The sequence below is a fragment of the Ctenopharyngodon idella genome, chromosome 20 (assembly GCF_019924925.1).
Source record: "Ctenopharyngodon idella isolate HZGC_01 chromosome 20, HZGC01, whole genome shotgun sequence".
NCBI lineage: Eukaryota > Metazoa > Chordata > Actinopteri > Cypriniformes > Xenocyprididae > Ctenopharyngodon > Ctenopharyngodon idella.
The window spans coordinates 24737067-24762245 of record NC_067239.1 but is presented as its reverse complement, the minus strand read 5'-3'; the positions used below and the strand labels follow the sequence as shown (position 1 = coordinate 24762245).

Below are 25179 nucleotides of genomic sequence, written 5' to 3'. Positions count from 1 at the left end.
GAGTCAGTTGGTACTACTTTACTATAATAATGAAGGTTAAAATTAACTTATTTATATACAAACACTTAAATTACACTCAATTATGTTTTTTATAATAAATAAAGTTTAGAATTACATAATCATATTTCTACTCCAATTCGTTTTTTTTTTTTTTTTTTTTTTTTATAAATATGAACATTTAAATCGTGGCTGTCATAACTGATTTACTCAAACATGCATTAAATATTGAAGAACATTATAATGAATATGTAACGGTGCATAGCTATATTTATCAGAATGCTGCTTTCTAAAGTTCATTTTTCTAGCTGACTAATGAGTTTATGGTCACTGAATATGTTTTTCTGAGGTAAATGTCGTCTTTCCGAGGTTGAAACACTGATTGAGGTATTACACGAGACATGATATGGATTTCGGTAAGTTGTACTGTATTTTAACATACCTTCAGATGTTTAGTCATGTTTATTTCGCGCTGTAACTGGTATTAAAGCGGAGGAGAGGATGTTCACATGCGCTCCGTGCTGCCGCTTCTCTTTAACTGAGGCGCTAAAACGGTATTTATTTTTTTAATCTCATAATAAGATGGACGTCATTTGAAATCTGAGACTTTGTTTTATATCAAAAGTAACAAAGCAAAAAAATTATTGCGATTTATTGGATGGGAGGCGCGCTACATGTTCTGTTCATTCATCAACTGAAAACAGACTAGACTAATCGAAAGTCTGTTTTCGAGAGTTGAAAACGTCAGCATAGTGTAAACGACAGGCGTAACCGTAGCAAAAGTTAGGCGTTTTAAAACGAAAACGCATAGTGTAAACGGGGCCTGAGTTAACAATAACAACACTGCTCATAAGCATAGCACTGAAAATATGAATCAATGCTTCATATGACAGAAAGGACCGTATAGAATGAACAGATTCAATAGAATGAAATTTTTTCAGTGTTACATATGAGAGAGAAAACGTTAGAATGAACTCGTTCACTAGAATGAATTAGAACTTTTATCATTATATACTAGAGAGAAGACTGTTTAGTAGCTACAAACCAGTTCACTACAACAAATCAGACTTTCTAATGCTACATATGAGAGCGATGACTGATTTGGACTGCTACAGGGTACTTATAAAAAGTAGCTTGTAACTGGAAAACCTACATTCATTTGAAAACTACTGTCACACTACTAAAAATTGAGTTAATTAGTAGTGTTGCAACAAAAGGTGAGGTCACATTAACGAAATTTCGGCCCATTGTCCATATTGTTAGTGTAATGATGTATGAAGCACCACTCACACAGAAGTCAATTTCAAACCAAGCAGCTTTCTGTTGGTCAACTTGAACCTGTTACAAAATCAGCTTGGAGGAATCACATGAAATTCCAGAATGCGTGGATTCCTATTGAAATGACTCGAATTCACCTGCGAAAATTCACTGAAAAGCGTTAAATGTGACCGCACCCTTAGTTACTCCCCAACACACACAAACTAAAGCACACTGGCTTTAACATAATCCGTTGCATCAGAGGATGAAGTTACATCATCAGACGCTGAGCTCTGAAATGCTAAAACACAACAGGACCTGCTGATTATCACTGTATGTTCATGTAGAAAGATTATTCATTGGTTCATTTGGGTGTGACGTCAGTGAGGCCTGCATCCACCACAGCTGTTGCATTGACCTCACATCCTATTAGAGCGGATGCCAACCCAGCGTAATGCCTGAGGGCAGTTGTACTGAAGAGGGTGTTTAAAAGCTACTTTGCTTAAATAACAAGTCCTAACTCCCTGTGCTACGTCTTTTTTGCCACAGACTAGGGATCCCTTTGTGTTTATTTCTTGCTAAAACAGCTACTTTTGTCAGGGAGGAAGCTTTGCTATCTATCACTATGTCACTTTTTATGACTCTGTTCCTAGTAGATACACAGCACTGCCTATATTTCCCAGGGGCAGAACTAAAAGGATATATTTCCTCAACACCACAAACAAAAGGAGCCCGAGGTCTCCCTTGTAAAGTGATCAGCAGTGCTAAAAGGGACTTTCTGGTCCACTCAGCATGATAAAAGAGCTTCTCCGCTAGTACTTGTGCCGCTGCTATAGAAACATTAAAGTCAAGAGCTTGGACAAGAGAAACAGGGTTGTGCTTTGGTAACATGAGAACCCGCCAACCGTGTGCTGCTAGAGGAGATTAGTCAACGAATTACCACCACCTGCTTCGCAGTGTCACCATCACAGCTCTAATGAGGATGCACTGGGTTAAGGCCACTGCATGAACATGAAACATGAGCAGACAATGTGTCGTCTTCAGTGTTTAGTAACCTCAGTGACCACTACAAAAACTTTCGAAGTGTCTACAAATGTCAAGGAGAGTTCACACTGACTGCGATTTGAAGTGGAAAAGTGTCAGAATTACTCATTTTCAAAGAAGAATTGGAATTTTGTTGTAATATATATATATATATATATATATATATATATATATATATATATATATATATATATATTTCTGTCATGACAACTCTTGGATTGTTTGGCATGGTAATTAGGGCTGCGAGTCTGTGACAATAAATCGATGCATCGCGAATCGAGAAATGATTCTGGATCAATTCAGAGATTTTCCGAATACGTCGCGATTCTCTCTCGAATCGATACTGAACTTAGTTTATAACAGCAGATGGCACTGCGTGCTTTAGAAACAGCTGTACTCTGCTTGTATCTAATTCCTTACACAAACCACTTGAACCTTCTATAAAATAATCATTCATAAAGTTCAAAAAGATTGAAGTGAATTACAAGGGTGTTTGCAGTGGGCTGCTTACATTAATCTCGCGTCATAAAAGCATTCTGAGGTGCAAGTACATTCTCAGACGAATGCACGAGCGCTCTTCTTCATGAGCATTTGAGCGTGCGGTTAAAAACTAACGCGATTAAAAATGCCACCTGCTGTTGAAACTAAGCTCAGAATGTTAATATACAGTAGCCCATGTAAAAAAAAAAAAAAAAATTAATCAAATATAATAATTCAATATATAATGAAATGAAATAAAAAAATATAAAACTGTTACTGTGTATTCACTATTTAAGCTCGCTGTTCGGTAGAATAAACCACCAATTTATCTACTGTACTTTGCTGCATACAGTTACTGTAGGCTACAACAGATTTAAACATGGATAAATGGTTATCAACAGGGTCAATGAAAAGGACAAATGCAGATGTTTCTTCATCTACAAATAAGGATAAATCTTCAGCAATGCCTGACATCAAAAAGACTAAAAAGTCGTGACAACAGTGGATGATACTTACCTTTAGCCTACTAATATGTTGACAATGAAAGTATCCGACATTAGCATAAAGCGCTGTTTGTCCTGTAGTTGTGAGATAGTATATATGCCCAAAATCTAATTCTGCCAGAAATGCAGCTGCTCGCTTACTTCTGTATTGTAATTAAAGTGAATATATTTGTTTGCATATTGAATGATAATGTTCACATTGCATGATCAATTCATTAGCCAACACGACTCATCCCACTCAAGTCAATTAAGACATTTTTACACTTCACCGCAACATCTTTTAGCGTGCTTTGCTGTTGATAAAAATTCACTGACATTGCAATCTGAATTTGCTATAGGCTACACGCTTCTGCTGAACAATGATGTGATTGCAAGCAGACTGAGTTAAGGACCTATCAGCCTGCGTCATCTAGAGTTTCATGACAGAACTCTGTATTATATATATATATATATATATATATACACACACACACATACATACATACATACACACACACACACACACATACATATATATACTAACATTCAAAATTTAGCTTCGAAAGAAATTATTTTATTCAGCAAGCATGCATTAAATTGATCGAAAGTAAACAGTAAATAAATGTATAATGTTAAAAAATGTTCTATTTCAAATAAATTATGTTCTTTTGGACTTTCATAGAAACTTGAACAAGCATACACACATATATAGGGGTAGGGTTAGTGTAAGGGGATAGAATATACAGTGTGTACAGTATAAAAACCATTACGCCTATGCAGAGTCCCCATAAACCACATATACAAGTGTGTGTGTGTAAAAAAAAAAATTAAATTGACTACTCAGTTTTGTAAATACAAAGTTTTGCACATCAGTCAAGCCAAGTAGGAACAGCATCTCGGTGACCTCCACAGATTTAATCACTGTTAGTGTGAACGCTCTTTGAATGGCTTATTTTCAAAGGATTTTTAATAAAAGCTGTCTAATTACAGTACATTCAAAGAGCATGAGCATCCAAAAAATGATGACTAAAAATGTCTCAACATTTAATAAATAGACCCCAAAGTAATTACTTTTTAAGCTTCCATGGCCTGATGCAAGTCATGACAAGTCACTGCCGATAAACCATTAACAGCTTAAAGGGATAGTCATCATTCACCCCCAAGTTGTTCCAAACCTGTATCAATTTCTTTCTTCTGCTAAACACATTTTTTTTTTTTTTTTTGTGAAGAATATGGGTAACCAAACAGTTGATGGGCCCCACTGACTTCCATAGTACTATGGAACTATGGAACAGTACTAAACTTATAGAAAATAGTACTATGGAAGTCAATGGGGCCCATCAACTGTTTGGTTACCGACATTCTTCAAAATATCTTCTTTTGTGTTCAGCAGAAGAAAGACATTTCTGGGTGAATCATTTTTAGGTGAACTTTCTCGACAGAGACTTTTCTACTATACACAAGTGCATGCATTTCACAGCATATTTCCCTGTACTGAGCTTCCACAACATCAGAGTATCCATTACTTACGATTTGTCTCTTCTGTGGACGTGTTGGCGTCTTTGGGGACTGCTGGCTGATCGGCGGCGTGGTGATAAAGACTTGCCTCGGGTTCGTTCTTTAATTGGAGACTGAGCACTGGACGACTTGAGGATCTGCAATAAAACCCAGTTGTTTTAAAACTTTCATTAATTTCACATATTTTATATTCATTATTTTTATATTTGTGAATAAGTTAATATATTATGCAAGTGAGATTATAAAGTAAAATTATATAGGAGAGATCATTTTTATCTTCAGTTTGTTCATGAAATTAGGATTTCAAGGCAATTAGAATGAAAATGGGCTTAAAATCTTCAAGGTGGTAAAAGTCAAGCTGAGAAAGGAACAGATGAGGAATACTGCCTATCATCAGCTCGACAGGGGTCCGGTGCTAGAAAACGACAAATCTACAATCACTTTATTAAACGGGTATGGCTTGAACTTTTTCACACCACAGGGAGCAAACGCTGAGTCGCTCTCACTGTGTTTTCTCATTAGTGACTGCAGCACAAATAAAGCTAGCGTTATGAGAGACTCCACATTATGTTCATTAACTTGATGATGTTCATTAACTTCATTATGCTACTAGACAACAGATTTCCCAAACTCTCTGTCGCTCAATATATTGTGCTTTCCCCAAATGAGCAGCACAAGCGATGAGAGGCAACTTGACATTGCAATGTTCTCAATTGTTATAGTTAATTTTTGGAATGAGATTTATAATGAATGACTCTATCGGCTCCATGCTGATGATGCCAGATGCTGGGTTTTCAGTACATCAAGAAACTCTTTCAAGATGGATTGCCAAAGTAATTTTTTATTAAATGTACAAGCAATTTCTGCAAACCCAAATATATATGTTATGTCCTTGAACACATTCCTATATCACATGTTCTGAGATGTTCATATAGCTTAAATATAAAAGACAAATTGCAAAAACATTTAGGTTTTGAACATTCCCAAATTCAACATCCATAAAAAGATGCATTCCTTTCAGACATCCAGAGCACAATTTCCACTCTCTGCTCACGGCGTTCATGGAAACTATGTCACAGCTGACTGCGGTCAAGTCAAGGCCGCATCTGAGAAACTGGGAGCATATGACCTACTTTTTACTGTCTACATGATAAACATGTCCCATATTACAGTCATACAGATGATCTCAAGCTAGTCTGCTGGTTTAACTCTTCAGAGACGTCCAAGGACAAATATGAACACTGCTGATCCTGGTTCAGTCATAACTGAACAAGGGTAAAACATAAATGTTTACTTTAAAATAACTCAGAGTAAAGGCAAGCGTGATCTTTGTAATGTGGCTCCACCTACCACAGCAAGTCTGACCTTATTTAGTTTCCACTGAATTAGCTTAATTTTTGAGAGGGACATTAGTGCTGCGTCCAAAATCGCGTACTGTCTGAGTAGGTACTACATTTGAATTTGAATTTACTGTGCAACAGTTAAAAAAATTACGTTATATAGTATGAATATGGGTAGTATGAATGAAATTCAGACGTACTATATCCGCCATGTTGTTACGGTCACGTGACCAAACAGCGTCAGTTGCATCGCTTCACTTCCATTCATAAATCCCCTCCCGTGGCCTCATGGGATAGTAAAGTGTCCATCGAATGCACACTTCTTATCTCGGTGAAAGTAGTAGGTCATCCAGGGACTTTTCGTCTACTGTTTTTTAAATATTATGTATTCCGACATACTACTGTTTTGCCATACTGTTTTTCGCATACTATATAGTAGGGAAGTATTCAATTTCGGATGAAGCGTAGGTCTCTGTTCCAAAACCTAAGATATGTAGTTTTGGCAAAATGATAAGGCAGAATAAATATGAATATCAATAATATATTTATAAAATATCCCAATAATATACTTATAGAAAATATCAATAATGTATTATAGCTATGATATTTTGATTAAAATTTTATTTGCAACATTTCTCTTTTTCGTTTAGTTAAGTTGAAGTACTAAAATAACTAAAACTAAATAAACCATGACAAAAAAATGTAATAAAAAAATATATAATATCTAAAATATATAATAAAATATACAATAAATATATAATAAAAATTACAAGGCAGCATAAATATGAATATCAATAATATATTATAGTTATAGTTATATTTTGAGTACTAAAATAACTAAAACTAAATAAACCAAATAAAAAATTATATATATATATATATATATAAAATGAAAACTAATTCAAACTATTAACAAAAACTATGATAGTATATCAATGATACTAAAATAACACTGTGCCATAGAAGGCTATGGACTCACCTTCATCCTCATGTCACGGCCGTGCTTCTCCAGCTCTTTGCGCATGTCTTCACGGCCCTGCTTGCAGGCATTGATCACCAGATAGTTCCACTCAATAGGCTGGAAAACATGCGGATTGTGGGGCACGTACAGGCCGATTTTGATCTTCTTCATGGTGTGCTGGTAGCGGCGGTATGAGTCCTCAAAGTCGAACACCAACTCGCTGAGAGTACGAAAGCTCAGAGATCTGTCCATAAGGTCAGCACGCCGACTCATACCCAGGGTGCCATAGCGGCCGTTACAGTAAACGCCCAGCACGACGTGATGGAAGTGGTGGCCGGAGAACTGGGTCTTAAAGCTGATGGGGAACCGCTCCACAGAGGTCAGACCGTTGGTTAGGTAGCTAACAGCAATAGGATCAAGGATTTCATTAACAGTACAGTTTTGTTAACATTCATTTGTGATGGGTTTAATCAAGACAGGTTGGATGAAATCAGTATATTTTACAAGCCCAGAAATAGCAGCTGCTTGAGAATGAGGTGATAATTAAATGCCAAATGATTTTTTTCTGTGTTAAAATTCAGGAGGATACCAAAGTGTTACATGAAAAATACCAAATCCTCTAAACTTAATGTGAACTATTGATTTTTTCTATCTGATTTGTCTTTGTGCTTTCAGTAAGTTTGGTTTCGGTCACACTTCCTGAAAATCAATCAGCTACTGTAGGTCAATAAAAAGCAGCCGTGCTGTGAATCAGGCAATGGATTAACAACTAGTTTTTAATTTAAAACTCACTTAAAATATGTAACAGCTAAAATGTGTGTGTATGATCTCAGAACCGGCACTCTGACTGAGAGCTTAATTGAGTTTTTTTTTTTTTTAAATAAAGTTGTGCTTCCTAACTCAATTTTGGAAATTCGGAGTGTACTACATACACAAATGACACATCCAATTATGCGGCTTGTTGAGGAGTGTTGTTACTTTTTTAAACAATCAGGTGAAATATGAGAAATAATCCCATAGATTTGCAGTACTGAATGAAGTACTCAAGTCATATCTACAGTAGCCACTCTAGTAACAATTCACTACTACACTGAACACCTTAGAAACTGCATAGCGATGCCCTAGCAACCACTCTAGCATTGTGGTGACTCCTTTGCAACAATAACACCGTAGCACTGGCCTAGCAACCACCCAGAATTCACAAGCAACCACATAACACACACACACACACACACACACACACACACACACAAAACACTCTGAATGCCTTAAAAGCTGCATAATAACACTTTAGCGACCACCCATAACACTCTAGCAGTGCTACAACTTTTGCATGAGAAAGCACCATCAAGAACACCTTAGAAATGACCTAGCAACCACCCAAAACCTCCTAGCAACTACATAACACACTTCAAAACACTCCGAAGGCCTTAGAAGCTCCATAGCAACACCCTAGCAACCACTCATAACACTCTCTAAAATTTTGGCAACAACATTTGCATATGCAAGCACCAAGAAGAAGTCAAGTCACCTTTATGTATGTTTCAAAACAGCCTATAAAGCACACCCTAGCAATGACCTAGTGTAACGGAGGCCAGCTAGTGAGAGCTGTGCAGGTAAAACTCACTCCCCTGATCTCAAGAGGCGCACTAGTGACTTACGCTAGAGACTGCAGTCTTTAGCGTCCTTGTTAGCGCATGCCTCCCATGCCTGAGATATTGATTTGAGTCCTGCTCGAAGCGGGACGAGTAGGACCGGAGGGGTTACATTGGTGCCATGACCTGGATGGGAGTGAGGTTTAGGGGGTGATTGTAACGGAGACCAGCTAGTAAAACCTGTGCAGGTAAACCTCACTCACCTAATCTCAAGAGGTGCACTAGCAACTGACGCTAGAGACTGCGGCTTTTAGCGTCCTTGTTAGTGTGCGTGCCGCCCATGCCTGAGACACCGATTTGAGTCCCGCTCGAAGTGGGACGAGTAGGACCGGAGAGGTTACACTACACTAACACCGGAGAGGTGTTATGCAGCTTATAAAGTCTTATAAGCTGCATAACACCCTAGCAGCCACCCATAACCCTCTAGCATTGTGGTAAACACTTTTGCATGGGCATGCACCAACAAGAACACCCTAGCAACCAAATAATGTCACACACAAAAAATTTTTAAAAATAAATAAATAATTTAAAAATACTGAAATCACAAACGAACTCTAATAAAAAGCCAAACATCTCAAGTTAAACAAAAGCCTTTTGATTCCATGAAGTTGCAGAGATGTGATTGAAGTTGGTCAGCAGACACTCGGCTAGACTGGCCTTCCCCTTGGGCTTTTCCTTCTCTCTGCCTGATCTCTTCTGTAGTCTTATGTAAGCGATCAGTGCTCACTGCGGCATGGCCACACATGATGCGGCAGTTGCTGCCATGAGAAGTCACCAGGCTGTGAGTCTATCTGCAGGGTTCACACCAGGATTCATCTGCAACTAGGGACAAAAAAAGACTACTTTTTGACCTTAATGCCATTAATGACATCAGTAAACTGAGTGGTATTTGTTTTAGGGTATCCATGATGAAATTTAAGAACTAGGGTACAAACCAACTGGAAAGAGATTAACATGATTGCTGTTCTCTTTTCTGATGCTAAATTTGAATTCATGTGGCCTTGAGGTTGCTAAAATGAGGAAACGATGTTTTATTCTTTGCAACCACCCTCTAAATGAATCATTATCGTCACACTTGTCAGTAAACAGTGTGCCTGTGTCATTTTGCAGTTGGGTACGGCACAAGCGGCCAAGTCAGCCAAGAGCACATACCACAGATCTGTTGAGCCATGTGTGTCCAACAACACAACGCAACGTCCTGGAACTGCTTCACTGCTTTGCCATCTGCCTTTCAAAGACAATCACAAGCACAATATGCTTGAAGTCTATAACACAAGCATATTCATCTATTAATCAAAGACTCCAGTGGTCCACAAACAGAAAAACAGATTCCTCAGATTAAAACTACTACTACAAAAAAAAAAATTTAGTTTTCACAATTCTACACTGCAAAATGTCCTCTTTTTAATAAGATGTTTTTTACTTGTTTTCCATTAAAATATCTAAAAATCCTTTAAAAACAAGATAAATAAAATAAGATGAATGAATAATTAAATCGCAAATTAATCACATCGAATTTGGCTGAGAAATTACCCCCAAAGGATAAAGTCATTATTGTGTTAAATGAGAAAAGCACCAAATAGACATTACAAAAAATAACTTCATTCAACAGAAATTATTACTCAAACTTTTAGGCTTCAACGGTCATGAGGGCAAGTAAATGATAACAATTTTCATTTTTGGGTGAACTATGCCTTTAATGGGTAAACAGGTAAACTCTGACCAATAAGAGGACAGTTTTACTCACATGTGACTTGCATAAACACATTTTGGTACTGTCATGATCACCAGTTGGAGTGCCCTGGTTAGCCATCTGAGGGCACTCCACCCCAGACTTTTGCCTCTCATGGACTTCATTTCCCACAATCCTTGGTTCCGGATTAATCACTGCTCATTGTTCACAGCTGTTTTCACTTATGTCATTTGTTTCTGCCTATTTATACCCGGTTTGTTTCAGTCATCTTCATCAAGGTTTTTGTTTCCTGCATGTCTGAGAACTCTATCTTGTTTTTGTTTTCTTGTTCTTGGTGGACTGTTTTCATGGATTTTTGACCCTTTGCCTGGCACTGTACTTCTCTTTGGATATCCCCAAATAAAAGCTGCAATTGGATCTTACCCTAAGTCTCAGAGCACCGTGACAAAAACCTTGATGAAGATGACTGAAACAAACCGGGTATAAATAGGCAGAAACAAATGACATAAGTGAAAACAGCTGTGAACAATGAACAGTGATTAATCCGGAACCAAGGATTGTGGGAAATGAAGTCCATGATAAAGAGAGGCAAAAGTCCGGGGTGGAGTGCCCTCAGGTGGATAACCAGGGCACTTCAACTGGTGATCATGACAGGTACGCTTTGAAATGTTGCCTTGTGAAAGCGAACCAAACCAAGAAGAAAATGCAACATTGTAACAAACTATGTCCCTGTTTAAGAACAAAGCAAACGATCTACAGGTCTGAAAACGCCCTTAAAAAAAATACAAGCCCATTCCATATGTTTTGTTCTTTTGCAGCTCTTTTGAGTTTCGTTTTCTCTCTGTATGTGTACACAGATACACACACCCACAAAACCCCCCACCAGTGTTACAATGAGAAGACACCAGAGGATCACATTACCCATCAGTAGGGCCATGTGATCCTCTCAGCAGCAGTGCCGTGGATTTCAACATTCTTATCTGCAACGCACGCATTCCCAAACCTGCGGGGATTACTTCTGCTATAGGTTCCAAGACACAGTGTGAGCAAATGCACTTGTTTTGTCTTCATTTGAATATGCAGACAGTCTTTTTACGACTTTTACGAAAACAAGGCATTTGGTTACACTTTATATTAGGTGTCCTTAATTACTATGTACTTACATCAAAAAATAAGTACAATGTAATTATTGTGTTCACATTGAATTGCAAAACACTTTTGCTGCTATTGAGGTGGGATACGGGTAAGGACAGGGACTGGTTTGGTGGTATGGGTAGGTTTAAGGGTGGGTTAAGGGGTAAGGGAAGGGTCAACAGTGAGCACGTTTACATGCAAACCAGTAAGCTGATAACTCAAAAATATCAGCTTATTGAAATAACCAGTTTTCCCCATATACATGCAAACCAGTAAACTGACGTAAACCATGTTTACATGACTTTATTAATAAATCGGGTTATTTCTCTGTAGTGACATCAAAAATAATAATTTGCATATCTGACTCCAAGTATTCCATGTTATGTCAGTTGTGATGTTAAATAAAGCTTTCAACATGTCAGCGAGAAACTTACAGCTCATATATTATTCTCTCATGCAGTTACAGATGCAGCGTTTACATTACCATGTTCGTTGTCGGCTTAAGAACGTGCATGTAAACGCACTCAATGTAATTATAGACGTAATTACAGAAATTAATTACAGCTGTAATTACATTTTAAATATAACACAAGTGCATTATATCAAATGATTAATTTAAATGTTAGTACATAGTAGTTAAATACACCTAATATATAGTGGGACCTAATATAAAGTGGGACCAGACATCCAGGTAATCCAACATGGCAAACATCTACAGCTAAGAAAATTATTATCAGGATATCATCTTTTCGACTTTTAGGCCCAATGTTTAAAGAAGTGATTTCTGTGCTAATAGCAGCCCCAAATGGAATTACACTAGAAAAGTCCCATCCCCAAACTCATGCCATTGATTTAGAGCTGCCTTTCAGAAAGTTTTGATTGGGTAACATCAAAATCCCTTTAAAAGGATTAATCCACTTTCAAATAAAAATTTCCTGATAATTTACTCACCCCCATGTCATCCAAGATGTTCATGTCTTTCTTTCTTCAGTCGAAAAGAAATTAAGGTTTTTGATGAAAACATTCCAGGATTATTCTCCTCATAGCGGACTTCAATAAATAAGGGTCTTATCTAGAGAAACATTCGGTCATTTTCTAAAAAAAAAAAAAAAAGAAAAAATTATATACGTTTTAACCATAGACATTCGTCTTGAACTAGCTCTCTTCTTCTTCTTTGCTATTAGAATTCCAGCAGTGTAGACGCTGCTAAGTGTATTACTGCCCTCCACAGGTCAAAGTTTGAACTAATTGTTATATACTTGCACTAGCATATTGTATATGACAATTTAATTCAAACTTTGACCTGTGGAGGGCAGTAATACACGTAGCAGCGTCTACACTGCCGGAATTCTAATAGAGAAGAAGAAGAAGAGAGCTAGTTCAAGATGAGCGTCTATGGTAAAAACGTATATAATTTTTACATTTTTTTTTAGAAAATGACGGATCGTTTTGCTAGATAAGACCCTTATTCCTCGTCTGGTATCGTTTAAAGCCCTTTGAAGCTGCACTGAAACTGTAATTTTGACCTTCAACCATTAGGGGCCAATTGAAGTCTACTATAAGGAGAATAATCTTGGAATGTTTTCATCAAAAACCTTAATTTCTTTTCGACTGAAGAAAGAAGGACATGGACATCTTGGATGACATGGGGATGAGTAAATTATCAGGACATTTTTATTTGAAAGTGGACTAATCCTTTAAGGCAAGTCATTTCTTTTGGCAGCCATCTTTGAAATGCCTCTCGGGCAGCTATTTCAGTCATGCAAGTGCAGCTTCTATCTCTTTGAATGGGGAAACATTAATTTCTCCAAAGCTGTTCACCAAGCTTACAGTTAAATTTCATATTTGAAATCACCAAAGAAATCTGACAACAACTGTCTCATAAACTTTCTTTCCGAATGCTCAAATTATGGCAGAAAACTTTTCAGGCTGGACCAGCCAATGCGCGTGTGCAGTCGTAAGCGCGCATCTCAGCTTCTAACGGCAGCTGCAGTGACGCAATGACTTTACCAATTGGCGATTGGCTCTTATTTAGAAGACGGGACTTATTCTGCCATATTGTGCATTACATTTTCTCGCATTCATAGTAATATGAGTGCACCATCTTTGTATATCTAAAGTCTTTGGTAACACATGCGGGTGCAGTCAGTTTCTTTGTTGCAGCGCTTAGGGCTCTTAAACAAGTGTTATTTTTCAAGACTCCTATTTCAGTGATATTTTATGTGCTGTATTTAAAAAAAAAATTGCTTACAGCAACTTTAACTTTACAACAACAATAGCCTCAGTGTTCTCTGATACTCTTACGCTCTTTGTCCATTATGCTGTTTGAGTCATCTGCGACTTTACGAGAACTGCATCAAGAGCACTGTAGATTAAAAGACGGGTTTTGTACACAAAGATACAAATCTCAAAGTGACATAAACTGGAACCCTTCATCTTCCCGCTCAACACAACAAATCTGCACAGAGAGAAAGCATCTATTTGCAACTAATGAGCCATGAGGTGCTTATCTCAAAGTGAAGTCTACACTGCAGATCCTGTGAAACACACCACAATCTGTAAAGCAGATCTCCAGAACGTTTCTCTGCAGCACTTGGCATTTCCACGGACGATGATGCCATTCACCTTGTGTTAACCCCTGGCCTGGGTCTGCTGAGATAACTGACACTAATAGTTTCTCAAGGAACACACCCTCCCAGTGGCACTGAATGGCACAGCTGCATCTACTGGACAGAAAGCTGTTACTGCTTTCAGGAGAATCTACTACGACTCCTAGTTTCCTAGCAACAGCAGGACGTAAAAGCTTCAGGCTGAGTTGAAAGGGTGGGGGATCATGAGGAAAGACAGTGATCTGAAGCACATTGCCTTAGATAGATTGCTGCTCATTCCTCCATCCCAATTTTAGCAAGTGAGATATCAAAAACAACAACAAACGTTAGGGAGAAATGGGGCTTTCCCAAGACAAATTAGTAGTGCTGCATGTGCTCAATGGCAATAATTATTTTTATGAGTACTGATTTATAGTTTAGGGACTAAAAGACATTCAAGACTAAAACAAAAAACACTCAATTTGTGTGCTATCCACAGCGCAAGAGTACTATGATTGTTAAAGTTGGCTTGAAATGAAAATTCACCCTAACTGTTTTTTAAATGCATTTTATTGATCTTATTGTGAATGATTAATATATTCATGTTACATTTTTTATTTTTTTCTTGACCTTGTAATTTTACTAAAAAATAAGATGAATTAGAGAATGCACTTGGTCAATCACTGTTATTTTAGTATTATTTATATACAATTAAAACATTTTATTAAATATTTAATATTTAATTATTATCATTTTATTAATAATACTAATATATTTTTATATATCTATTTAGCTTTCATTTATTTTTATTTCAGTTTTAGTATCTTTCGTACTTAAACTGATTATATATATATATATATATATATATATATATATATATATATATATATATATTATACACACACACACACACACAATTAAAGTATTTATTAATATTTTATTATTATTTTATTACTATTTATATTTATTAATATTTTATTATTATTTTATTATTATATTTTTATTATTATTATTTTTTTTTATTATTTCAGTTTTAGTAATTTTATTTCAAATTTTCATATAATATTTATATTTTATTTCAGCTTTTTTTCAATTAAATAAAAGCAATTTTTAATAGTTTTTTTTTTGTTTTGTTTTTTGCTAAAATAACAACACTGTTGTCAATAAAGCCAAAGGATACATTCCAAGGATAACTGCTTCAAGGCATTTGATGGGAAGTGATTCTCGTATCATCTCTCTGGCAGTCTCCATCAACCTGAAAAATATAAAAAAATATATGTAATACAGGGTCAATGACTTCTTTTCAGTTTAAAATAAACCTAAAAATTGTGTACATCTCTAGATAAAAAGAACATGGCAGCACTTTCTAAATTAAAGTCAAAGGAGGGCACAAGAGAGTAAAATAAGTGTAAAATAAGAATGAACAGGAAAAAGAAAAGACCAAAAACAGGAAATAAGGGGTAGGCAGACAGGATGATGAAAATGCCTCAGCGATGGCATCACTTACCCACTCAGAGGTCTGGTTTTCTTAATCTCAAAAAACTGAGTTCCCGTGTGGTTGTATCTGTCAGCAGTTAAGGAGCTACGTCAAGTTTGTATGACTAATTTAGGAATTCTTGTTTTCCTGTTTTTTCATTGTGACTCGTACATCTCAAAATGCACAGCTGCGACCAATATCCTGTTGAACCCTACGTCCTCATTACCCTTCACAGATCTAAATCTCTTTATGGGAGAAAAGTCAGACACAGAGATATTAATCACACACTATGATGAACATAAATATCTGCAGGAGCTGAAGGGATCTAGCAATGGCTGCCCAAAACATAAAGTAGTATAGAGTCTATAGACTGTGCAATGTCTAACTAAAGGAAGGTGCACACTGTGCGATTTTGGCCACGATTTGGTCGTCTGAGACAAATTTTGAGAATCCTAAAAGAACTGTAGTCTTTGATCGCTAGTTTGACATGTTCACCGACAGCCGATTAATGACCGCTGCGATCAAATTTTACCTCCAACGAAATTCTGGCAGTGTCAGAAGTTTTGGCGCACAGTCCTGCAATGTGACTTCTCCTACGACAAACATCAAATTGTCTTCGTTTTTCAAAATGAACGCTAGAGATTTCTTTGTTAGCCACCATTTCAGTCCCGCGTGTAATGCATCTCACTGTCACCGAATGTGTGTGGGTTGATGATGTAAAACTCCAGACAAGTTTTCAAGCGCGCATCCATTTTTAACGCGTCTTGACTGTCGTACAGTCTGACATATAGGACAGCTGAGATCCCGCAGTGTGACGTGAGGATCATGTTCATACAGTCTGACAAGCAACAATCGTAAAGGACTATTATAAATCGCACAGTGTGCACCCAGCTTAGGGCTTTATCAAAATCGTAAGTATCAGTGTGCCAGAAGTATGCAGGCCCATGGCTAATATTACTCTACATTAAAGAGACAATCCAACCAAAAAGGCACTTTGAGTGACTCAAGCTGACTGAATGAATTACATGGAGTGAAAAAGCATAACTGACAATCCAAAGGAACGAGTACCAATGAATTCATAATGCATCCAGAAGAAGCAGAGTTTTAGAATGCTTTCCCAGAATTAGTGGTTTGTGCAGGGTAAAGGATACTGCAGGTTTCTCATGTAGTTCTGGACGGCATGGAGCCAATCAGGCACAGACATCGATGGCTTAAAGTTTGGAACTGATGGCACGGGGTGCTATGAAAACAGAGAGAAGAAAGTAAAGACATTTATAATGTTCTATTTCAAATAAATGCTGTTCTTTTGAACTTTCTATTTATCAAAGAATCAAAAATATATCATGGTTTCCATATCATGAAGGGTGTCACTTTTATCCAGCTAAAGTTGGCAAACTAGTCACAAGGTGACTTCTGGATTGCCCTTAAGATTCGTCAATCATATTCTGATGTCTCCCAATGGCATGAAAAGTCCTTATCATCTGTAGAAACAGTGCCTCATTGATCATTTGCACCCTTACAATGACACTTCTAACTGCAAAAGGGCAGCGAAGAGAATTAGCAATAAACAAAGGTCATCCTCTCGCACACATGCCTCCATTTATAAGAAGAAAAGAAGCAATTAATGAAAGCTAGAGAAAAGGCTATCCTCTATCTGAAACAGGCTCTTTACTACAACACATTAACAGCATCAATCCAAAGCTTGTCACAAAAAGGCATGCAGAATTAGGCATGTGTTGCAGGACAGCTGAGGAGACCAGAGCTACTGGGTCACAGGAGGAAAGGGAATCATTTCCTGTTTCCTCTTTATCTCTCTCTGCCAAGCAAGAGAATGAGAGACTGTAGAAAGGTAGGGAAGTAAAGTCTTGTCTGTCTGTGCTGACTTTTGAAGCTTTTGAACGCATGATAAAGAAACACATAAATGCACTGTACTATGCAGGGCCGGCACCATGAATCACAATTGCCAAGTGCATAGGCTTTTTAGCATTAACATTAGGCTACTACATCAACATTTTGGTTTAAAGACAGTCTGGAAGGCAGTCACATTTTGATTGGCAACATACTTTTGACACATTAACCTACGAACTTCCCGTGCCACAAAGAGCACAGCTCTACTGAGTAGGCTAAAGGTATGATGAACTATTTTTTCATGTTTATAGGTCTAGATAATTGGTCGTAGTTAGTTAGTAGACTATTTTACTGTATTATTATTGTTTGTGACCGGTTGCGGTTCTAACTTGCCATAAAATTATGCATCTGTTAAAGGTGACCTATTATGCCCCTTTTTACAACATGTAATATAAGTCTCAGGTGTCCCCAGAATGTGTCTTAAGTTTCAGCTCAAAATACCCCATGGATTTTTTTTATTATACCATGTTTTAACTGCCTATTTTTGAGTGGGAGAAAAAAAATGCACTGATTTGGTGTGTGTACCTTTAAATGCAAATGATCTTGTGTTCCCCGCCCCCAAGCTCGCGATTCCAATCAGTGTTGCCAAGGTTTTCCCGCGGAATTGGGCTACTTAACACTGTTGCCGCGGGTTGTTTTTCATGTCTGCGGGTTGAAGCAACCCTAAATAACATGATATTTAGCCCCTGGAATGCGAATTTTACCAGGGGAACCCCGCCAAGAATGCGGATTTTACCCCCTGTCCTGCAGAATTTTGTTCTGACCCAACTCACCTTCCTTCACGTAGCTTTAGTAATCCTGAAGACATTCAAGTGTGTTTGATCAGGGTTGTAGCAGTGGACCAGTGTTACTGGTACACCGCTGTTACTTGCGAAAACAAAATGGTGGCGCCGTGGGTGGAAACATACATACAGGCGGTAATATTATAATAAGATCCCCTTCCTACATCACAAGGGGAGCGAAATCTGAGTGGCAGAGAAAGGCTTACCAAAACAAAGTTACTGGGTTGTCCTTTTTCACGTTTTCTGGGTTGGTAGATGTACCGGGGACCCAATTATAGCACTTAAACATGGAAAAAGTCAGATTTTCATGATATGTCCCCTTTAAATGCGTCGCAATGAGTGTGTATTTTATAGTAAAGCAGACATAATTACTTATGTTTGGTGATGGTGGTATCATGGTAACTTGTCTGTATTCTAGGTAAAACTGCTGAAATCTAAGACGTATTTATAGACTCTCAGAAAAAAAAGTACAAAAGCTGTCACTGGGGTGGTATCCTTTGTACCAAAAGAGTGCATATTAGTTACTCAAAAGTAAATATTGGTACCAAAAGTGTACATATAAGTACCTAAATGGTACATATTAAACATTTTTTAAAGAGTACCGTCCCAGTGACAGCTTTTTGTACCATGTGTGCATCTGGTTAACACTTTTATTTTATGGATATTGATGAGTCGAATTTTCAAATAAGTTGGCTTAAATCAATTTTCCTTTTTGTTTTAGGTAGTAATATTATTCAATGCTCTGCCATCTGTATGTAACGAGTAGTATAACACGCACATGACTCAATATGAAGGCAGTCCTTGTAATAATCCAAGAGAAATAGACAAACAGGAGAAAAACAAACAGGGCAACTACACTTTACCATAAACAATACCGGATGAAGAACTGAGGAAACACAGGGCTAATAAACATGAGGAAACGTAATCAGGATGAAACAGAATGTGTGTGGGAGTCAGTGGGACTAATTAACAAACAAGGAAATTAACTAGTAAATCAGGCAGGCAAAACAAGAACAGAAAACAGAGAAAACGAAACCAAAACAGGCTACGCGTGAGTGACGTGACACTGTATTTTCTCTGTCTAAATCTGCGCCAGTGTTATGATAGCAGAATAATAATGCTGTTGTTCTGAATAGAATATCTTTTGAAAGACAGTCGTGCTTCCTGCAAACGTACACCTCTTTCTCAGCACTTAAATATAGAGGTGTTCAGAAACCCAAGGTGTGACAAACGTCATAAGAACTTACAGCCTCATTAAAATGGTGTTTTTGAACACACTGACTGACTACTAGTCGAGTACATTTCCCAACTGGTTTTGCTTCAAGACTCAAATGGGAACTCAACATAGTACAAACGTTAACAGTCTAAAAGAAAAAAAAAAAAAATATTAAAATCAATTACTAAACTTCTTTTAGTTATATTTAATTAAATATACATACCCTCTGCCAAATTAGAGCTGGATTTGCTGAAAATACCAAGTTTAGTTGGACACACATACACTTTTAGTTAGTATATTTTTTAAAAGAAATACTTAAATTTTTACTGTATTTTTGATCAAATAAACGCAGCCTTGGCGAGCATAAGAGACTTCTTTCAAAAACTCTAAAAAGCATAGTGACCTTGTCATCAATGTATCATTCTGTATTGTCACACAAAACAACAATAAAAAGATTTAGAGTAAAAAGTATAGTGTACATTTAGCATTATTTTCCTGTGTTGTCCAGACCAGCAACCCAGCAGTTGAGAATCACTGCTCGAAATGATCGTATCACAGTGCAGGTATCAATTTAATTTTTATGTTCAGTCATTAAATTCCGTATTAATTCCCAAACAGTGTATCAAATACAAATGACACTCTAAATATTGATTCTGACAGTCTGAATTCTTGAGAGAGGTTTCATTTACGTCTACTCCGCTGGCTCAACTGGGTCTCTCCTACCCTGAAAGGAGGTCAGCAGCAATAAATAGGCCACAATCCACACTCACAGAGCCGTTAGCTGACCTCTGCCCACCCGTGGGACTGTACAGAAACTTGAAACTCACTTACTGTAGGTGACGATAAAGCCACCGACAACATTTGTCCATCTAAGAGAACAGATGTGGACTTTTAAGTTGTTACAGAAAAAAGTAATTGCAGAGTACAAATACAATTTTGATAAAACAATTTTACAAAAAAAAAAAAAAAAACATTTGTGTAACTTCTACGATGACTCAAAGACTGTTTTGTTTTCTGTAAAGGTCCAACTGCTAGACAAAACAACAGGAATTATGCAGCTTATCCTCAGTAACAGTCTAGCAAATGGATTATATCAATAACCAAATCCAAAAGATGTTTTATAAAAAGGTATATGCATACAGAAATGTAGGTAATAATTTGAAAGTTTGGGGTCAGTAAAATGTTTTAATGTTTTTGAAAGAAACCTCATCTGTTTTTAAGTTTAATATATTTTAAAATGTCATTTATTCCTGTGATTTATTCCAGCAGCCATTACTCCAGTCTTCAGTGTCATATGATCCTTCAGAAATCAGTCTAATATGCTTAATAACAATTTCTTATTATTATCAATGTTGAAACAGTTGTGCTTGTGGCTGCATGCTTAATATTTTTATAGAAATTGTAATACAAAATAACAGGAATTACACGGATTATCCCTAATATCACTCCAGCAAATGGATTATATCAAAAAGCAAAGCCAAAAGATGATTTTAAAGATGCAAGATGTGCTATGAAAAATAATAGACTCTCTGAATATTGTTTAACTGCACCAACATTGACACTGCTGTACCGGTATGTGGTTTGTTTACATAATAACTGCAGTGTCCTCGGATCCAAGGTTACCACAAGAGACTCTGATTCTTTATCAATACAGTCATTTATGGGTTCACAGCTAGGACTTTCCCATGGAGTGTCACTCCATTTAATAGATCTAACTGGAATGTCTGGCTCGTGTCGCAGTCGTTCGAGTGACTCCTAATCTGGCTGATCTGACGGATTCACTCCAAGCACCTGTTCAACACTTGCTGGTGGGGAATGTCCCTTAATAAATCACTTTAACATCTGGGGATCTGACTCAATGCTTTCGACCAGTCGGACACCTTTGTTCTGCACACATCAGCACATATGAGCATGTAGGAATGCCAAATAGTGTTAACTAAAACAAAAGAGCTACTATAAACACATCTTGACCTGTGAATACTGTCTATCTGAGCACTGGGGATTACTTAGTCTGTGATTAAGACTCGCTTTATCCCCTCCGAGGCCCTTCATTTGCATGCTCTATGAAGCCTGATCAGGACTGATTGGTTTATGTTTGAAGGTTAGAGCAACATTGTGATAAAGGGACATGACAGCATCCTTAATCCTAATGAAAGTCCTGAGATGTCACATGGCATCATTCCTCAAAATAATGTGCATTAACAGAGGAATGTTTCTGCATAGTTGTCATTGGTTGGATCAAATCTCTCCTTTGACTGGTTTTTAATTAAATTATGACAAGGGACAATGTAGCATAGTGTTGGAAAACACATGGATGAGAAAATCCGCTCACATGTCACATAGCCTACACTTCCTCTGCGTGAAAACTGGGTCACATGCATGGCAGTTTATAAGAGGCTATTTATATATAAACTCTGTTCCTGTAAATGAGGATTCATATAGACCAATTTGGAGGTTTTACCAAAAGATTACCGACATTTCTGTATGCACTAGTTTTCAAAAGCACCTTTTAATGTTTTTGAAAGAAGCTTCATATGCTCAACAAAGCTGCATTTATTTGATACAGTAAAAACAGTAATATTGTTAAATATTATTACAATTTATTCATGTGATGCTCCAGTCTTCAGTCACATGATCCTTCAGAAATCATTCTATTATGCTGATATGGTGCTCAAGAAACATTTATTATTAATATCAATGTTGACAACAGCTGTGCTGCGTAAGATTTTTGTGAAAACTTTTCAGGACTTTTTGATGAATAGAATTTCAAAAGAGCAACATTTATTTGAAACAGCAATCTTCTGTAACATTGTAAATGTCATTACTGTCACTTTTGATCAATTGGATGCTTTCATGTGGAATAAAAGTATTCATTTCTTTCAAAAAAATCTTACTGACCCCAAATTTAACATATATACCAAGGTAAAAATGATATTCATGTACTATGTAAGCCTACTTCAAAGATTTCCAAAAACATGGTAATACCAAGGTATGACCATCGTCCATTTGAACATTTTTTAAACTGACATCTTTACACAGACATACTGTGGCTGTTACTCAAAACCTAGTAACTTGCCAACCAAGAAAGCATTTTTGGCCATTTTAAATGAGTTGCTTCAAATATTTCACATACATATCACCATTTTGGGATCATATAAATTAGCCTCATACCAAGAAAATATCATTTCTTACATGACAACATTTTTGAGTATCAAATATCAAGCATTTTGGGGAATCTATATGCTACCAAAAATGATTAGACACAAAACTAGTCCACTACTTTCAACTTACTTTTGGGAGGTGTGTTGCATTTCGTATTCTATCCACCATCTCCTGTCCATCAGGATGAACTTTGGTGACGTGCGCCCACATTCTCTCCCAGGTGACACCGTCTATGGGAAAGCCCGTCCTGTTCACGAAAAACGGGACCCCGCCGTCTTTCTCGTCTTCCTCACCGGACGACCTACCGGTGTTGTTTGCGGCAGTGGACGAGGAGGTTTCAGCAGCGGGACCCGTAGTGTGACAGTAGGTACTGGTGCTTTTGGACCGACCGTGTCTGCTGATCTTGGCCGTTGAGCCGCCGCCGCCGCTGCTGGTGGCGCTTGGTCCGGTCATTGTTCAGAAGTCTTCCGAAGGGGAGTTTCCCCTTGTTGTTTCCCCAGATCAGTTATGATTGCCTAGCATTCATGCACAAAGACATGTTGCACCTCGAGCTTGCATATTAATGTGCCAAAACCACACAGTCCTGCTCAAGTATGAAAATTCAGGTGGTTTGAAAAAGATCCAGAGACAGAAAAAATGGTCAGCGATACCATTTCTGTATCAAACTATGGGTGAATGTCCTTGAAGGATAGAATAAAATCAGAAATTGTCATATATTCCCAGCAAACCGCATACTGTAACGTTAGTTGGCGATCAGCTCCGGAGCTCAGGGTGCCACAGAAACTACTTCATCCTTTCGCTCAAAAACACTGAGGAGGTTATCGACTCCTGCGGAGGGATCACGGGCTGATAATCCACGGTAGACTAATTTAATAACTGACTGTAAAGTATTAATGAATGATTTGTTTTTCTGTGTAGGCGTGTAACCGTTTTCACTGACGGTCTCAACAAATGGTCACTCACTCTAGCGTTTTTTGATACTGTTATTGTATCGCCATAAACAACAGCCAATCAAGTTCTGGCGAATTTTCATTGGATGAAGCAACAAAGCGAGGCGGGTTCAATTCCATATAAGGGAAATAGATCAGTCTGTGATTGGCTAAAATGGCGGAAATAGGCGTGAAGCTTCGTTGTGTATCCAGCAGGGTTTTTTGTGAGCTTTTAAAATGTGCATTTTTTACAGTCTATGATTTAAAGTGAGAGTGTATGTAAAATCATTAAAAAATATATTATAACATTTTCAAAAGTTTATATTAAAAGGCATAAAGCCTTTAACTGTAGTTATTTTTGTGTCAAGTTAATTATTTCACTTTTCATTTATGTTAAAAATTGTCCTTAAAACACATGAAAGTAAAAAGCAGTCTTATTTTAGCACTGAGACAGACAGTTATCGTTTTTATTAACATTTTGAATTAGCTTTTAATTTTTATATTTTCCGTTTTCATTTTAATTTTTGAAGTTTTAGTAATTTTGTGTTTTTGTCATTTTTATTTGTTTTGTTTTTTTTAATATGATAGTTTTTTTATTCATTTTATTTCACTTTTAGTTTTAGTTATTTTAGTATATCAAGTTAAATGAAAATCAGAAATCTTTCCTTGGCAACAAGCTGAAATAAAATACGTTTTTTAATATATCATTTCAAGTAATGAAAATGTGTTTTTAAGGTTTTAGTTAACTATAATAACCCTGACTCATAGTGTGACCATGCCATAAAACATCTACATATTGGATCTAAACTTTTCAAAATTAACAAAATAATTTGGCAAAGCACTTTTAAAGGGATAATTCACCCAAAAATGAAAATTCAGTCATCATTTACTCACCCTCAAGTTGTTCCAAACCTGTATGAATTTCTTTCTTCTGCTGAACACAAAAGAAGATATTTTGAAGAATGTCGGTAACCAAACAGTTGATGGGACTATATTGACTTCCATAGTATTTTTTTCCATACTTTGGAAGTCAATGGGGCCCATCGACTGTTTGGTTACCCAAATTCATCAAATTATCTATGAAAAAAATTCATACAGGTTTGGAACAACTTGAGGGTGAGTAAATGATGACAGAATTTTCATTTTTGGGTGAACTATCCCTTTAATTCTAACTGAATGGCTTTAAGGTCAAAACGTATTAATGAATGACAAATATCCTGTATCATCACTAGAGGGCGCTAGAGTTCTAAATTCAAACTTGCTCCAACAACCCCTCTAATTAAAGGTCAGACTCCACTCAAACTTTGTTTTGTAGATCATTTCAAGTTTATCTCTTTTGTTTGTTTGTCTTGTAAACTTTATAGGCCTAGCCTACTTTTTAATTGAAAACCACAATCTGTATGTTCGTCTTAGTAATATCTGAATTCTGAAAGTTACTTTCTAAAGCATCCTTCAAAAAATCTTATTACATATTCAGAGGTTTTCAATCTGGGGTCCGGGAGTGCTAAGAAGCCAGTGGAAAGTTTTAAGAAAAACATTGTAAAAAATGTAAAAGT

At 36.9% G+C, this 25179-nt stretch overlaps 1 protein-coding gene across 1 annotated transcript in view; it reads right to left on the bottom strand.

Moving 5' to 3' along the window:
- Positions 1-23668, bottom strand: part of vash2 (vasohibin 2) — a 31743-nt gene extending 8075 nt beyond the window's left edge. The window contains exons 1-6 of the mRNA XM_051874657.1: positions 22824-23668; positions 16778-16866; positions 15657-15713; positions 15330-15404; positions 7098-7479; positions 4791-4915 (exon numbers count right to left, since the gene is read on the bottom strand). Of these exons, the coding sequence (XP_051730617.1) occupies positions 4791-4915; positions 7098-7479; positions 15330-15404; positions 15657-15713; positions 16778-16866; positions 22824-23147 (1052 nt within the window). The 5' untranslated portion in view covers positions 23148-23668. The remainder of the gene's footprint in view (positions 1-4790; positions 4916-7097; positions 7480-15329; positions 15405-15656; positions 15714-16777; positions 16867-22823) is intronic.
- Between the last annotated feature and the right edge of the window lie 1511 nt (positions 23669-25179).